Raw genomic sequence first — 17,777 nt, 5'->3', positions numbered from 1 at the left:
CTATGAGACGTAACAGATTTTGTGAAAACAATTGTTTGATTTAACAATTACTACGTTTTTTTTAAATATATTACTGAAAAGAATATTAAACTTTATATTACAAGATATAAGACTGCATTCATAACTCTTTTTACGATTTTCTGTGGGCTAACACGTTTATGCAGAACACGGCCCAACATACACGACACATTTAGCACAACACTAGTTATATCCCCAAAATAATGCTGCATTCTTTCAAAAGTCTGGTCGATCATTTTACTTTTTTAGTTTTGTTCTAATTTGACTATACAAAATTAATCGACTGTAATGTATTTCATTTGTTTTAATTTACTAACGAATACAGGTTTGTCATGGTTGATTGTTCTTGTAAAATTTAGTTGAAAAAACTTTTTTATTTATTAACAAAAATAATTGATTTATTATATAAACAATGGATTCATAATAAAAATAATCTTACTATTCTCAATAATAATAGACGCAAAAAGATTTCTTTCAGGCTTCCAATTAACTTCTATAAAAAACCGTTATTGTCCGTTACGATTTTTTTCGCTAAGCGTATTTAATAAAAAATTAACGAGTGAACAAAGACATTTCTCCTAATGCAGCTAAAAATATCAAATAGTTGCCAAATAAAAGCGTACGGTATATGCCGTTTCATATAATGCATTTTGGGCCTATTTGCGTTGAAATTTATTACGCAATTTACCACCTTCATTATTTCCTCGTATCCTTTGAGAAAAGCTCAATATCCATATGGCTCGACAGAAATGACAAATATTGGACTTGTACCTTAGAAGCCCCGTCGGGCCTGCCCTGTTGCTCGGTTTAACTCATCAAACAATTGCGCATTTCCTACTCTCTTTAATTTTACACTATGACATTTCAATTACTTTTAGACTCGATTCTTGATTTTATATACAATAATCCATCTCTAGTGTCTTTATATTATACTTCGTACTTGCTCGTTTGAAATCAAATCGATTAATCGAAATGTTATATTCGGTTTACATAATATGTTACATGTTATGAACGAGTGGTCTAAAAAAAGAACAGTTATTTAAAAAAAATCCCATTTTAATGCAATTTTGCAACTATGCTTATTTATTTTATCAACATTCTTTGTAAACGTTCAGACGTGAGACGCTCTTTGGCCGAGAGCCCCATTGTTGACGTGGCTACATAAAGAAATAATCATTTACCATCAACTAGTCTTTTTTAAAATTTTTGTTATCAATTTTTTTATCCTAAAAATGTAACACATATTTTAGTGAATGTGTACACACAGAATTAACAAAAACAACAAGCAATTTGATCAACAGTAAAACGTATTATATTATAATTCATTTTCCTACACTTAAAAGTAAAATTTCATTGTATTCCTTTAAAATTCTACGTTACTTAAAGGGAATTAATCCTATAATTCGCCCATTCGATTGCTATCATAAAAATACATAAGATCGATTCGACACCCAGGTGTGGGTAAACAACTTTTAAAAATCTTTAATGCTGTATTACTTATTTTTAAAAGTAATAATAACGTCTCCATGAATCAAAACATTCTACTTACAATATTTAAAGTGTTTTCCTCCGAGTCGCATAACAACTGGAACAACCTGTATTATTTTCGCAATAACCGACCACGTGCGTGTCGGACTCGATGACAAAGGAACCCCTTTTTACCAAATCTATTTACAACCTTTTGTTTAGAGCACTCGGTCAAGGACACCTTGTATATTGTATATAAAATGGCAAAAGCTTTGTCTGTCGAAATCATAAATCATATTTACCGTTAAACACTTTGAACAATACACGCTGCCACATGCCGAGGTGGCTGAACCACTTGGATCGGGTAGCACAAAATACGTATTCCACTTCGTCGCGTCGGGGATTACATAATGTTTATGGTGTAAAGTTGCCTTCTAATTAAGACGCTTATTTATAGAGACGCTGCCGTCACGTCACTACTTAATTTCATACAATATTTAGAAGCACATTTGCAGCGCCACTGCAGCGCTTCTACAAGGCGCTCTAAAAATTCGTATTTCATTTGAATTTAGAAAAAATTCACTTACGCGTCACATTACCTCGGGATGAAGTGGCGTGTAAAAATGTGTTGACGCCCTCAACGTGGCAAGGCCGGTGTAAAATACATGTACATAATATACAGAATGGCCAAATAACGACACAAGCAAAAATTTTATTTACTTTAAATCAAACGTAAAAAAATGTAACAACAAATTGGCGCTATTCAAGCCTAAGTGAATGGGTATGTTTAGACAACGTACATTTCGTGGAATTTTGACCAAGCCTGTGCTATTTTACATTAAAAAAAAACAATCCTTTCAGCAGTACTTGTGTTTTGCTTTGGAGAATAACGAATCTGCGAATTGTCCATCCTCGCTATACAACATATTCGCACAATTTGGAACTTGTTTTTCATTATTTTCTCATTCTCCTGATTCCAGGTCCCACAGCAATGAGTAAGTATACGTTTCTCTAAAGTGCCCGATTTGAACAACTTAACTAAAACAATCCGAATACGCCCATGGCGAATCTAAGGTTCGGCACCCACAACCGGACTGCTAGATAGGGGATTCTTCGGCATCGCTGCATGCTAGCGCGCTGACGGCAATTATGTCGCGGTGTCGTTAAGCATGCCGAAGAATCCTTCAGCTGGCAATCCGTCGCAAAATCGTGCTCGCACCTGGCCTCTCTTCAGATCTCTGCCTCCCCTCGCCCCGTATACCCGTATGGTTAGACTTGGCATCCCGAAGCCTGCAGAAGCAACCCCAAGGCTGCCGCAGTTTAGTTTTTGTAGCTACGACTATTATCACTGCGCCGCGAACGCGCTGCATGTGTGCAGTTAAATACATGTTAGTATATGTGGCGCGCGACCAGCACGCGAACAGATCGCACTACTTAATGCACGTAGGCAAGCAGGTGCATTTGCGGCGCCAGATATCTAGGCACCCTAAAAATCCTCTGCCGAGCCGCCCCGTCGATGGGCGTTGTTGGGCCTAATCCGTCCTTCGTCTACTATCGGAATACGTATCCGCAAGCCTCAGCCATCGTCCGGAATTTCCAGTTCACGGATGATTACTTAATAATACTATTTACATAATAATAATAAACAATAGTGCGTGTATCTCAAAGTTGGCCACCCTGTACATTAACTAGTAACGCGAGATCAATAAGACAATTTTATGACTAGATAGGTAAATAAAGTGAGGGAACGTGGCTACTGCACCCAGGAGGCGGGTACCCAGAGGGGCTCTGATTGGACCCGCCACGCCGCCTTGAGCAGCTGCGTGAGTGCGGATGCCAACTCCTCGTTGACGATCTCCTCGTCGAACATGTAGCCGTACAGAAAGTTTATACGGTTCGACGACCGAATTATATCGTTAAACTCTTCTTCCTGCAAGAGACAGAATGTGTGAATGTTTCTCGAAACTTAAAACAGAGAGTCAATATCAGGTTCGTAGTCATTGCATATATTAGACAAGTGCGCCGCGCGGCCGCCTCCGATGAATTAGACCGATGTAAAATCGGCGTGGTGAAATATCTGCTTGTTTGTTATTTATTTCACTATTACAACATTTCCGCACAATTAAAATTTATTACTTTCCTGTCTACGTACGTCCTATTCAAAGTAGATAAAGATAGGAAGGCACACTGACAATTTCTCCCGTTAGATGGCGCATGAATGTTGTGGACATCGAGCATATAACCAGAAATAGAGACGAAATGTCATTTAATTTGTTTGAAAGTATTCTGCCAACTCATTACGGTGACAACTGCGCTACGATTGGTCAGCCCGAATTCGACACAATTGACGGGTGCCGTAAATTGTTTCACTTCAAATCAACCAGTTTAACTTGAGCTTTGGTATAATGGACGATAGTAGAAAAATTACATATTTAATATGTAATTACCTATGAAATGTGATTCCGTTTGTTTTGTAATTAGATGTTTTGCTGCTTTTCCCACACCACCGAATGGAACAGCGCCCCATAGTTAGACATCTTTATTACAATAAATACAGAATATTTTTGGAATATACGGAAACCTACACACAGGTCAGTTGTTGGCGCTGCACTATTTCAGCTTTCTGATTTCTGATTTGAGAGTTGATATTTAAAAGTGTTATAAGGGCAACTTTTCAGGCAAATGCCCTTATTTCGTCTCTATTTCTGGTTATATACTCGATGGTTGTGGACTACCAAATTTCATAGTAGTTGAAAGCTTTATTTATACAATGTTTTTTAACACCACAAAAGCGACGCTTTTAATTATCAGCACACATTTCTAAATGTAAATAGCTGAATACATAAAGTGTGTGTTCTACAGGAATCGGAATACAACTTTACTGTTAATATTAAAATGATGTTGGCAGTTAGCATAGCATTAGCATCTAGTGTTAAGAGTTGATACTACCTCAACTCGAATTAAATTTTTTAGGAGGAGCAGGGACACTGGTATTATATTTCTTACAAACGAAATTAAAGCCATTTAAAAAATGTATATCGTCTACTGCACGTTTTCTAATTAGTTCAGTTGGTATTTAAAAAAAAAATAATTGGTATATGTAAAGTACCTACTGAATGCAGCGGTTTTCTTGTACAATTTGGAGGTAAGTTTGTGTTTTTTTTCTATCGAGAAAATTTTTAGGAATCGTGTGTTTACACCGTATATACTAATCAGTGTATATCCTCAATTTTACTATACTATAGTAAATGAAATATATACAAATATAAAATAAATTTAAAAAAAAATATTTTTCACTTCTCATGCACTTAAAGTTTGTATTTTTGTTGGGTGTAGGCTGCATACAATAGGATTTTATGCTCTAGTGCATAAAACAAAAAACCATCACATTAAATATGTCTAATTGTCATTGACTTAAAAGTCAATGCTAATTGTTGTAATTGTACATTCAATTTTAATTAAATAATCGTTTATTTGTAATATTGTTGTTTAATTTCCTCGCAATCGAAATGAAAAGCAGAGTGTATAACTGGTTCATAAAACCAATTTTACCCTCGACTAAAATATACCACCTATATGTATATGTAGTAGTATATACTAGTCTCGTCTAGTCTAGTCTAGGGTAAAATGACGCGTTTTATGCACTTGTCGTACAATCTACTATTTTTTCCATCACTTTTACTGGTATGCGGAATCAACCAAAAGATATTTGAGGTTATATCGACTCTTAAAAGTTTGTTATGGCGTCATCGTCTCACCGTGAAAGCTCTGGAGCACTCTTTGTCGAAGGTGGACCGCGCGTTGGCCGCGACCCGGGTTTCGATAAGCCTGTCGAGCGGTGGCGGACGAATGAACACTATGTATGGCCTCATACGGGCCGTACGCACCATCTTCAGCGCCTGCCAGTGCGGGCTTAGCACACACACTCCACCTAAACACATTATTACATTCGCATGTGATTCAATAAGGTCGCGTTTTAAACAAGAACAGTGCTTGCTTGTGTTTGCTATTAAACTCAATGTATCTTGATTAAAACTCCAAGCAACACTAAATAAATAAATTTATTTTTTTTTATCTACACACATATCCTAAACACTCTATGATGTGTTCGAAAACCGCAAATTACGACCAGTATAAAGATATGTAACTGTACATAATTAGGCATTAAAACACTCGTGTAACACACATAAACTACTATTTTTTTAATCTTTACAATTACATAAAGTTAAAACCAAACAACCCCTATTTAAGTAAAATCAATGGGGGTTTAGCATACGATTGGATATAGCATAGTTTCAGCATGCAAATGGCTATAGGTGAAGACAATAAGACAACGCTGGGTCTTCATCCTTTTTGTCCACATTACTGTATTATGGGTTAATGTGTCGCTTGTATTATAGGGAACTGAAATGTTGTTTTATTTTTAACCGACTTCAACAAAGGAGGTTCTCAATTCGAGTCTATATTTTTTTGGACGTATGTTACGCGGTAACTCCGGCAATTTTGACTTAAGACGACCGTTCAAGAGTGAATGTATATAATACCTGCGTTAATTATAGCCTCGACGCTGTCCGCCGAAGTTCCGTACAAATTGCCCTTATATTCGCCGTGCTCTATGAATTTCCCATCTGCTATGTCCTGTTCCATCTTCTCTCGAGTGACAAATACATAATCTCTGCCGTTTTGTTCGCTTGGTTTTTGTGGTCGAGACGTGACTGAAATTTATTTTTACTGTTGCATTATATGGAATCGAACAATTCGCCATTAGGTAAAAATAAAAGTGACTTTACGAGAAGTGCCTTACATGGTACTGGCGTAACATATTTCTCAGGGTCCGTGGCAATGAGCCTGCGTCGCAATTCGTTTCTGCCCACGCCAGGGGCGCCCACAAGCACTATGGGTCTCACCAGGCCCGGCCGGGGATACAAACGGGCGACCTCTTCATACGTCGGAATCATTTCACGGTCAAAATCATCGTTCTCCGTAATGTCGTATATGACTTTCTTCACTTTAGGTGTGGACTTGCAAGGAAGGAGCGCAGTGGCCGTAGGTGCTGGTGAGCAAGGCGTTTTCGGAGCACAATCGGAGTTGGCTGCTGAGGGGCTGCAAAGCGCCGGCTTCCCTGCACAAATTAAATGGACAGCCGTGTTGCTTACCATCAGGCGCATAATAAAAAAGATACCTCCAACATTTTTGTATATAGCCATATTTATTTACCAATATTATGCTCGACGAATTTTGTGGAAAAAAAAACAAAAACAAATTTTGTGAAAAAAAGAGAAACAAAAACAGAACAAGTCCAAAAATTAAGTTCGCGTAGTGTTCAATTATGCAAATTATTTGTGATCGTTTTCATTTTTTTGTCATTTTTTTCGTTGTTGACTTTTGACACTATTTTTAGTTTTTAGATATAAAAATAAAAATTTATTGGTCGAAATAGGTTTTATTGATTAATGAGCGTCCTTTCATACCCAAATTTAGAATAATTTAACGTAATTGACGAATTAGAAGAAACCTGTTTGAGAAAATTGCACTAAGGCAATATTCAGGGTTACCCTGACTTTTAAGTAACTTTGTAATTTTCGACAGCGAAAATTCTTCTTCATTGACTGACTTGGGTAAGATTATACTCGTATTTGGAATGAAAAAAACATAGATCTGTCAAACTAGATAAAGTTGTAACAGAAAAGAATGTACCATTCACTTGATGATACCATTTACCATTTAGCAGCTACCAACAGGTACAAAAAGTAACTGAAGCACTTTTCATTCGTTGAACACCACGAACGGAAAACGGGGTAACTTTCAAAACTTCTATGATAACTGTCAATCTTATGGCACATCTAGCATCTAGAATATTGACTTCAAGTTTCACACAGTTATCGATGTATTTTGAGTACAAGCTTTTTTAGGAAAAAAGGATCTTCAAACCAGTTTTATTCAAAGTTACAGGGAAATTCAAAGTTACGCAACTTAACAGTAACGTTTCTATGGTGTGCGATGGTGTTGAGGAGGATACATACATAACAATTATTAAAAATCACTTCATTTCAAATTGAACATTGTACATATCACAATAAAGATCCATTATTAGCGTATACTGACCGTCCATAGTCTGCGGATCAGTCTGCCTCTCGTGTATTATGCGACCTTCTTGCAATGCCCGCGAAGGTATTAACCCAGCTCTCATAACTCTATCACCTTCCCTCCGAGCTTGCCACCTAAAACAATACAAATATCATGTAACATTGAATAAGTTTTTAGTAAACAGAGTTGCAATGAATATTCGATTACTATTCGGTTTATTTAGCCTGTTTTTACCATTCGGCCGAATAGCGAGTATTGAATCACTATTTGGCCGAATACTTAAAATCAGGAGGGTAAGTGGATGTAACGCTAACCGCCAAAAGCCATGAGAAAAATAGGACGAACAAATAAATAAATAAATAAATAAACACAATAAATTATGAACCACACATTGTAACGCTCAAAGGACATGTGACAAAGTTATTTTTCTAGACGTTCAAAAAAGGTAACATATCAAAAATGGTAATTACTATTATCTACTTATTATGAAGTTTACTCATGACTAATCAATATGCACTAAACAATATCAAAAGTTAAAAAAAATAAATCAAACCGAAAGTTAATCTAACTTAAATAGACTATTACTTAAGTCTTCATTAACTAATAAAATTAAATTACAAACTTGCAAATTAAAGTATCTTTTTCTTTCATCGTACATAATCATTTATCGTAACAGGAATTAATAAATGGTTTTTGTCGTGACAATTTTCGTAAGCTATTCGGCCACTCCCCTAGCCAGACTAATATTAGGCCAGAGGCCCAATGTACTGATTGTTGCAACACTAATAATAATAAAACAGAACCTGGTACAATCACACACATTCCTAAATACACATAAAACAATACACGTACTTTCACATATAACACAAAATTAATATACCACACAACCACTACAGTAGCCTGGTCTCAAAGTAGGAACCCAGAGAAGGCATTATTAAGGTGTGCATGCTCATGAAATGGAGGTCAAATGAGCACTTCTATTTTATAATTTAAAAAAGAAAGCCTGTTATATGTATACCAAAGGCACGACTTTGTCTTCGAGGCACTACCTCGACTAGGACCAATTTAAACGCGTTTGTTTCCTAAATTAAAAAAATATATAGCGCCCACCATGGTCATTACGCTAATAAACTAAATTTTAATAAAAATTTCAATAGAAATCGAGATATATTTCAGAAATTATTACACCGCCACGTAATTATTACTTCAAGGAAAATGTTTGTGTACTTTATGCACGCAAATGTACATATTGACTTAAGAGTATTTACCAATAAGCATCATCCTGTGAGACGATGTGCAACACATCACCCTTCTTAAAGTTTAATCCTGCTTCTTTGCAAGGTATATATGGGTCTTCAGAAGAATCATAGTCAAATAGGGCTCGAACTCTGACTTTGCTTTCCCTCGAGCCTCCCTTGCAGTACGACGGCACCAATTTAAAAGTAATGGTGCCTTCCGAATTTTGCTGTAAATAGAATTTGTAAGTGAAGTAATTAACAACTGTGATACACAGGGCGCATTATAAGTTTCCGGAACTGGCCACTTACATAAACAATATTTAAAAAGTAATTAGAATATTTGAAAATGGAACTCTTTGGCTGTAGAATACATTTTGTTTCATCTGACTGTCACATGTTTTTACATTGTGGCGTCATTATAGAAATTGGTTGTCTACATCAGCATAGATTTAACTCGTAAAAATTTTCGTAATATGATTTACTACGACTTTAAGTGTAATTTAACAGCTCAACGGAGCTTTGCTCGGCTTCAAACTGCTTTTGGCGATGAAGCACCATGCAAGACGACTATTTATAGCTGGTTTGCAGAGTTCAAATGTTCGTGTGAATCTCAGCGACGAATTTCGTGATGGCCGCCCGTCCACTGCTGTGAACAACAAAAACATCGCTGCTGTGCGCCGTATGATCAAAACAGACGGGTAAGTAACATACCATGAGATTCGGGCATCTTTAGGCATAGGCATGAGTCAAATACAATCAATACTACACAAACATTTGGGTGTGAAAAAGCTGTGCTCTCGGTGGATCCCACACAATTTGACTGAGGCTCAAAAAACGGATCGCGTCACTTGGTGCAATGCCATGCTTACCAGATTCAACGAAGGGGCGTCAAATTTAGTGTGGGATATAGCAACAGACGATGAAACATGGATTTATAGTCACGATCCCAAAACAAAGCAGCAATCGAGCGTATGGGTCTTTCGAGATGAGCCGAAACCAAACAAAGTGGCGCGCGTGGAAAGTACCTCTAAGCGGATGATTGCTTGTTTTTTTAATAAAACTGGACACGTGGCTACTGTTGCTTTGGAGAATCGTTGTACCGTGAAAAGTGATTGGTACACGACCATTTGTTTGCCGGAAGTTATTGACAAACTCCATAAAAATAACCGTAAACGCCGTATCATCTTGCACCACGATAATGTCAGTTCTCACACGGCCAGATAGACGAATAAATTTTTGAAGGTGAATAACGTTGACCTTATGAGCCATCCCGCGTACAGTCTCCACCTGGCATCTTGTGACTTTTATTAATTTAAAAAAATTAAGAACCAGTTACGCGGTCAACAATTTTCATCACCTGAAGAGGCTGTCGAAGAGTATGAAAAATATGTTTCAGAGATTGTCACGGAGGAGTGGCATAAATGTTTTCAAAATTGGTTCATTCGTATGAAAAAGTGCATTAAGGCTAACGGAGAATATTTTGAGAAACAATAAATTCATTTCTGACCATTTATAGTATTTTTTCTTATTAATTCCGGAAACTTATAGTGCACCCCACGTACATGTATTAAAGGCAGAACTTCGAGTAATACGCATAGAGTTATCAACACCTCCCTCTGAAATCCCGCAATGATTAAAAATAAAACTGTTTCTTGTAAATGTTCTACCGTACCAAAGTAATTGCTATTTACACATCATAACACTAAACACCTATTCAATTTTTGTATCACAAATAGCCCTTTATGCAAGAGCGTACGTGGAGGGGGAGGAAACGGCTGCGCACATCCTACTACAGTGCTCCGGAGTGCCCAACTACAGGGCGCAGTATCTTGGAGTACCGAGGTCGCTCCCCGAAGTATTCACAAAACTGAGGAGATTGAGGAGGTTGAGATTCCTGGAGGAGCTTGGGTGGCACGAGTAGGCACCCACCACACGCAAAACAGGCGCCATGACTATATATCATAAATAAGTGCAGGACAAAATATACCGCAATAATTTCGGCATTTCAAAGGGAGGTATTAGCCACTCTATTTGCATTACTACTTCCTGGAAGTTTAGGTAACTAAGGTCTGCCTATTCCGATAAAAAAATGAAAGTACCAATATAGTAAGAACGTCCGCTGGAGTTTTATTTTCGACGCTGATGCCGTTCACCTCGATCACCTCATCGCCAGCATGGATTAGGCCTGACCGGTCTGCCGCGCCACCGTGCATCACACGGGCTATAACTATCTTTCCAGTATCCTCATCTGTTTTTATTGTTGCACCCTGTGATAATAAACTTTTATTACAAAAGTCTTCATTGTAGATATGTTATTTGGCTAATGTAGGTAGCTGGATAAACTTGTCTTATAACTAAGTGAATATATATATGTATATACATATATTAAGTCGGTCGACACGGTTGAATAAAGTATTTGCGACCACTTAATGTACAAACTACAAAGTGATAAATAAATCCAACAAGACCTCGTAATGTTTTCTTATAATAATTTAAAACCCTATTTGATATAGAGATAAAAGGTTTACTGCTTTAATATCGACTGCTTAGATATATTATCTTTGGTGTATTAAGCTTGCTCTTTAATCATATAAAAAATTGGTAAATGGACGTCTTTTAAAACAATATCAACTTATATTTGTGTAACTTTGTCAAATGATTGAAACCAACATAAAGTTCCACGGCACAGACTTCAGTAAATTAAACATTCTACGTATTATTTTATTGATGTAAAATAAAATTTAAAAACAAGCTTTTTCGATGACTATTGTTTACATGGGGTATGGTACTGCATATAAACCAAAATACTAAACTGAATTGGAACTCAAAAGCAGTGTATACTGTGCAGTGCAGGATATGTACGTATGTAATAAAATGGCATAAACAAGGAATGTAGATAATGTCACGAGGCAAATCAAGACAATATAAATTGCATTACATCTAGAGATAGCAGCTAATCAACTTTATAATATTGTAGACTGCTGGGCGAAGACGGACAAGAGGAAACTGACTGGCAACTAACAAAAGACTGTTGGTGAGTGCAAAGCCAAAGAAAACAAAGCATTGCCCAAAATAACATTTTTCTTGTAAATTATTATGAACTCTCAATAACAAATTACAAAACCTTGTTTTCTTTAACCATTGGAAAATCAACTAGTGAGCTATCAAAATGAAGAACGAGAATACAGCACATAATATCAACTGAAACATGACAAATCTAGCAAAATGAATCAACATATTGACTTACTTACCACTATTGGTTCTGCACTCTGTGCTCCTCCCTTGTGATAAAAATATATTTTCATCTTCATTATACCCTTCCTATTATTTTGTGTAACCTAAACTATCAACTACAACCATTCTGAGAAAAGATTTTCCAATGAGAGATTGGTCCATCCTGAGCAACACTTAGCAGTAATAAGACTTCATTAATGTAGAGCATAGCTGCTATTTCTAAATGAATATTGTTCATAATTATAACTTACGTAAATAACAATTAATAGGCAGCTCTGGCCAATTTAGAGCTATACAACTTTAAACTCAAATTGTCTGTGGAATAATGAAAAAAAGTGAGATGTTGCATCCCAGGTTTTTCCTTTATTCTCCAAATAGATTACGGGTGTGGGACCATTTCGATATTCATTCTACGACAAAATATGGTTGCCACCATTGTTCATATTAATAATTTTATTTATTAATATATTTATTTACATTACATTTACTTATTAATAATGATTAAACTAAAAGAGTTTTGCCTAGAGTTCTTATTTTCCCTAAGAATTGTTATTTAGAGGTGCAAAATGGGCAATAGGCTTTGGTCTATTGTAGTAATATTTATAATAATAATTTATAAAATCAAATAAGTGCATTATGTAGGTAATAGTGCTTCAAAAAGACCGCTAAAAAGGGCTGCAACTATAAGTTACGTTAGTGTTTTTTAGTTTTTTAATTTAAATTATTAACATTTTATGTTTAAAAAATCAAATTTACTCCACAGTAACCAATAATTTCATCCATTATTGAGCATAGCAATTTGGAGCGCTTATGTAGCTATGGTCCCTGCTTTTATCCTTGACAGAGAAACAAACGGTCAGATTTTATATATTTAACTCTTATATGTTGTAGTAGAGCGAGAAACCACCGTAGCATCACCTGTGTCTTCCAGACAACATGGCATATTTAATTCGATACAATAATAAAATGAAGACTACAAACATAGTAAAATAAGACAAGTATGGTAACTCCATTCAAAAGCAGCAGCGCAACTTATACATGGGCACGCCCACCGCACGCAGTGAACACGCACAAATTCGCATAATAATGAAAGGCGTGTGAGACGACAGTCGCTGTGCAACGCCAGTACATCGCGAAATTATGGGAATGTGTGCGTCCGTGCACGGTACACGGCGGGTACATACAAACCGCACTGCTACCTTTGTATGGAGTTACCATACTTGTCTTACTAGACTGTGCTACAAACTAAAGCTAAATATGAAAAATAAAATTTCCATTCATTCGCTACGCGTGTGCCGCATAGGTGTCGAAAAGGAACTAAACATGGTCTCAACATCCTAAGCTTAAAGTTGTATACTGACCTCTTATACGGCCACTCATTATAAGACAGCACACCTAACATCACATAGCCTGCTTATTTAACAGACGGATATCTTTCCTCAGCTATCTAAAACAGAATACATACCAGAGGTTCATCACTTTTAACTAGTTGAACAATTTTGACTGTCTCCTCTTCATTATCTGCTTCAGATGGAACATCGGGAAGATGCGGGTAGTAGTCTTTTTGAGCAACTGCGTCATGTGTACAGAGAATAGCCTGGAACAAAAATTTCAATCAAACACCTCAAAAGGAAACAACATTACATACACGAAAGGTATATATTTTATACAAATAATAGTTTGTGTTATTTTTTTAGATCTGTATGTTATATTGTAAATCATTTATCATGATTATAATAGTGTATATAAGTGTAGTAAAAACAAGGAAAACATGCAGCATATAAACATATTCACAGTATCTTGATCTTACAAAAAATTTTGTATTCCATGTATGAGTATTGGTAAAATGAATAATATCAGTACAAACTACTAAAAAACCCGACCTCAAGAGTTCGTTTAATTACATATATTTGCCAAGTTTTATTGAAGTCGGTTACCGGAAAGTGCGCGAAACCGGATTTATCCCCAAGTTTGCCTCCCTTAGAGGTGGAATACTTTCTTAAAATTTAAATGGGGCCAATACTGGGATACCCTCTTTCCAGCAAAAAGAGTAATCGCTTAAGATATTTAAAAAAACAGTCAAATTGAGAACCTCCTCCTTTGTTGAAGTCGCTTAAAAACAACAGCTGAGCCCACAGAAATCCAAATTCTCTATTTATTTTGATTTCTGTGTCTGAGCTGAGAACCTCCTCCTTTTTTGAAGTAGGTTATAAACAACAGCTGAGCCCACAGACATCCAAATTGTCTATTTATTTAGATTTGAAGAAATTCCTCCTTTTTTGAAGTAGGTTAAAAATATTCATTACTAATTATGTAAGAGTAAAAGACAAAAAATTTTATGCAAGTATGAAGTTTTATAAATAAAATTATAAACAATTCAAATTGCTTATGGTTTCCCAACTGTTAAAGTTTTTAAAATCATCTTCATGAATCATATTATTTATACATTTTGTCGCATGAAAGATGCATGGAACACTGTAACAGATCATAATGTACTATTTTCTTAGGTCTTACTTTTAATTTAGAAGTTCATGGACCTGGAGATCTAGAGTAATTGCTACAGTTTACACACAAAAACAACATCAGGTCGTGAAGATAAACATTAACTAGACTGTTACCAACCATTATTTCACACAGGCATTGCTATGCTTAAAAGAAAACTCCTGTCACTATTGCAGTAAATCAAAACTTGAAAAGAAATAAATTATCATATTGTTATCTTTGATCTATTTTATCCTAAAACACCAATTTTAAATTTTCAAATGGGAGGCGGTAAATATTCTCCAATAATGGCACAGATGCCTAGGGTCAAGGACCCAGGTTCAAGAACCAACTAATAATATGTGCCATATCAAACATATTAACATTTTTGTTATTATTATGAGTAATAATGTCACAAATATTCATATTTATACTATGTACAAAGTCAACATAGTTTATTAAAAATTTCACAAATAGTCACTGAAAAATATGTATTCCAGATGACAATGTATCGCTTTTTTGTTTCAGTTTTGATTCAGCGTCTCTAGAATCCCAGCATCTACCAAAAAAAAATAAATGCATCAGTAGCTCAATCAAGAGACCCAAAGATCAAGACAAAACATCATCAAGACTTACAGGGTACAATGTACAAGCACCTGATATGCTTGACACTTTGGGTCACTCTTATTGCAAGCGGCATACAGAACAATTTAAACCTTACGTTACAAACTTGACATGCAGTTGACCCTGTACCATTTACATTCACTCCCATGTTTCTGTTATACATAATGATCATGTCTTATAAAAAAATTAAACCTTTTTTAATGCTTTTGATTGATAAATATTGTTTCCTAACTTTATTGGCTAGACTATAAAACTAATAAGGAGACGGAGAATTAATGTTGTATGAAATGTCTATATTTATCTACCATATAAAAACCCTTCAAAGAAACTTCAAAAAACTATTGCAACTTGTTGCTAAAAAATTTTTTACTATTAACTAGACTATTTAGCAGATTTCCTGATCTTTGTCTTGGAATTGTTTGGTTTAGGTGTAGACAAACATACTACTATATGGCAATTCCGCATGATGACGACCTAATGTAGTGTCAGCTAAGAAGTATGCCATAAAAGATACATTCACTATATTTAGATATAAAAAAAGCATAAAATATGAAATTATAGTTGAATTCAAGGTTGTTGTGAATATAAGCATCTGCATCCATAGATAATCTGCAAAAATTACTATATCTGCATCCGCATCAGTCTCTGCAATGATTGATGCTGATATTCATTGGGGAAGTTTGAGTTGTAACTTGGCGTAAAACATATGCTGGTATAATATACAAACATTCCAGAAACAGACTACAAGTCAAATAGCACTTCAGCAGTTGTTTTTAAAATATAATAAAATTCCACTACGATTAAGCTTGACAAACTGATTCTTTTAATTAATAAATGTCATAAAATCATTGAAACAATATTATTATTACAAGACCAAAGAAAATAGAAAGCTTTTGCATGTAGACAAATTTAGTAAGGATGTATATTATTGACCTTTTTTATTTTTAAATACACAAAATCCTCATATACATTAGCATCCACTGATGTCAAGGGTAAAACACCTGCATCAGCAACAACCCTGGCTGAGTTACTATTAGGGTGCAGAGTTTTAATGGTCACAACAAAACTGCTTGGGCACCACTCACATTTAATTATAGTGCTGTGTAATTACTCAGTGAATTTCCTAAAATGTAAAAAAAATAATTGAACAATGGGAATTTATTTACTTTCAAAGGTACCAATATCAAGCAATACTATGATTTCATTATTTTCAACAAAATAGTTTGTAATATCGAGTTCTTGAAAAAACAAATATACGCGATTTAAATCCGAAAAAATAGTTTCATTTCCTATAGTTTGTAATATTTAGCAGTTTTAAGTGTATACAATATTTTGATGAATTTGTTTCACTGTAACAGTATTCTGAGACTTCTGTGCTTATTTCTCTATAGCAATTTTATAAGCTTCCTAATAGTAACACTACGATTGGGAGTGGTTTTTAATTTATGAAAGCTAAAATCCCCCTTAACACTCCATATGAAAATCAATTTATATTAAGTACTTACTTGGAAATGTGGTTTCTGCAGCAACTTTAGCAGTTCCTCGTACTCTTTAGATACAGAAGCTACGTCTGCAAGTAGTTCTAAAACCTCGAGGGTCACTTGCATCGCATTTGACAGCAATGGATAGAATTTGTCGTCTTTTCCTTTAGCTACGATTTTGTTGTGAACTTGCACAAGAGCGTGAAGTTGTTTAGACTGCAAGAGTTCACTCAGGAATGCCACATCTTCGCCACTAGGCTGCACTTCTTTCAAAGAAGCTAGTAACCGAGTGAGAGCTACAAAAAGCAATTATTTCCCAATATGTAACGATAAAATTAAATTAAACATTCAACAATTAAAATTCAGCATACCTGGATCCCAATTTTCCGTCGATGTGTCCATATTCACCATATCTACTTTTATGAGCACAGAAAAATTAGATCGAAAGAAAACAAAGGCGACATTTTTTCACTACAGTAGTGATCTTTATACTCTTTACATGAAACTATGAATATTCTTTTACGAATAGAAAAAAAAATCTTTGAGCCATATTATATTTTCCACAAATTATATTCCCATTAACCGCGAAAATCAATGACCCATCTGTCTGTCTCGTCTTGTCACTGATAGATATTCGTTTCTTTTGGTTGGTAGAAGGAGAACTTACAAACGTTCGGGAACGGGATAGATTATATAAAACAGAGTCAGACTGCCGACGTTACATCCTTTATACAATTCTGAACCGTACAGACATCTGTTGAAGCTTTATAGAAAGGCGAGAACTTTGCCAGAAGTTTCCAATAAGGTATCTTGATGGCACCTGGCAAAGCAAGAAAAGGCAATTTTAAAAGCATAATTTTATCAGTTTATTAATCGTGTCTTTATTGTGACCATTGACCTATCAAAGTAACGATGAATTATTATAAAGTACTCCCGGTGTTATAACTTTTTAAATAAATTTAAGTTATTATTTCTGCATGGTCAACAGATAAATCATATTTCTAATTTTATTGAATCATTCTAAATCATCATTAATTGATTTGTAACTGGTAGCAATTGGCCACCACTAAACTGTTTAATGTAGGGTCAATTACCTGTTTGCTTACATTTCATTTACAATGAATTGGATTTCCAATTGTTTTGCTTT

General features: G+C 35.3%; 1 protein-coding gene across 2 annotated transcripts; it reads right to left on the bottom strand.

Moving 5' to 3' along the window:
* Positions 1-1,911: 1,911 nt before the first annotated feature.
* Positions 1,912-17,086, bottom strand: LOC113227402 (MAGUK p55 subfamily member 7). Of its 2 annotated transcripts, XM_026460303.1 has the most exons (11): positions 17,002-17,086; positions 16,655-16,926; positions 13,510-13,641; positions 12,062-12,091; positions 10,910-11,077; positions 8,841-9,037; positions 7,591-7,706; positions 6,290-6,607; positions 6,030-6,200; positions 5,244-5,416; positions 1,912-3,415 (listed from the first exon to the last, which is right to left on the bottom strand). In XM_026460303.1, the coding sequence occupies exons 1-11, from the start codon at positions 17,039-17,041 to the stop codon at positions 3,239-3,241; spliced, it is 1,794 nt and encodes a 597-aa protein (XP_026316088.1). In that variant the 5' UTR covers positions 17,042-17,086; the 3' UTR covers positions 1,912-3,238. The 2 variants fall into 2 exon arrangements, with proteins under 2 accessions (XP_026316088.1, XP_026316097.1); XM_026460312.1 differs by lacking the exon at positions 12,062-12,091.
* Positions 17,087-17,777: the final 691 nt, after the last annotated feature.

The sequence above is a fragment of the Hyposmocoma kahamanoa genome, unplaced genomic scaffold (assembly GCF_003589595.1).
Source record: "Hyposmocoma kahamanoa isolate Upper Pololo Valley unplaced genomic scaffold, ASM358959v1 100021, whole genome shotgun sequence".
Taxonomy (NCBI): Eukaryota; Metazoa; Arthropoda; class Insecta; order Lepidoptera; family Cosmopterigidae; genus Hyposmocoma; species Hyposmocoma kahamanoa.
This window is presented reverse-complemented; position numbering and strand designations above follow the sequence as displayed.

Coding starts and splice junctions, on each gene's coding strand:
- LOC113227402 (XM_026460303.1), bottom strand. CDS start 17,041: ATGGTGAATATGGACACATCGACGGAAAATTGGGATCCAG. Junction 12,092..13,509: donor TTAAAAGTGATGAACCTCTG/GTATGTATTCTG, acceptor TTTTATCACAAG/GGAGGAGCACAGAGTGCAGA. Junction 11,078..12,061: donor AGAGTGCAGAACCAATAGTG/GTAAGTAAGTCA, acceptor TTATTATCACAG/GGTGCAACAATAAAAACAGA.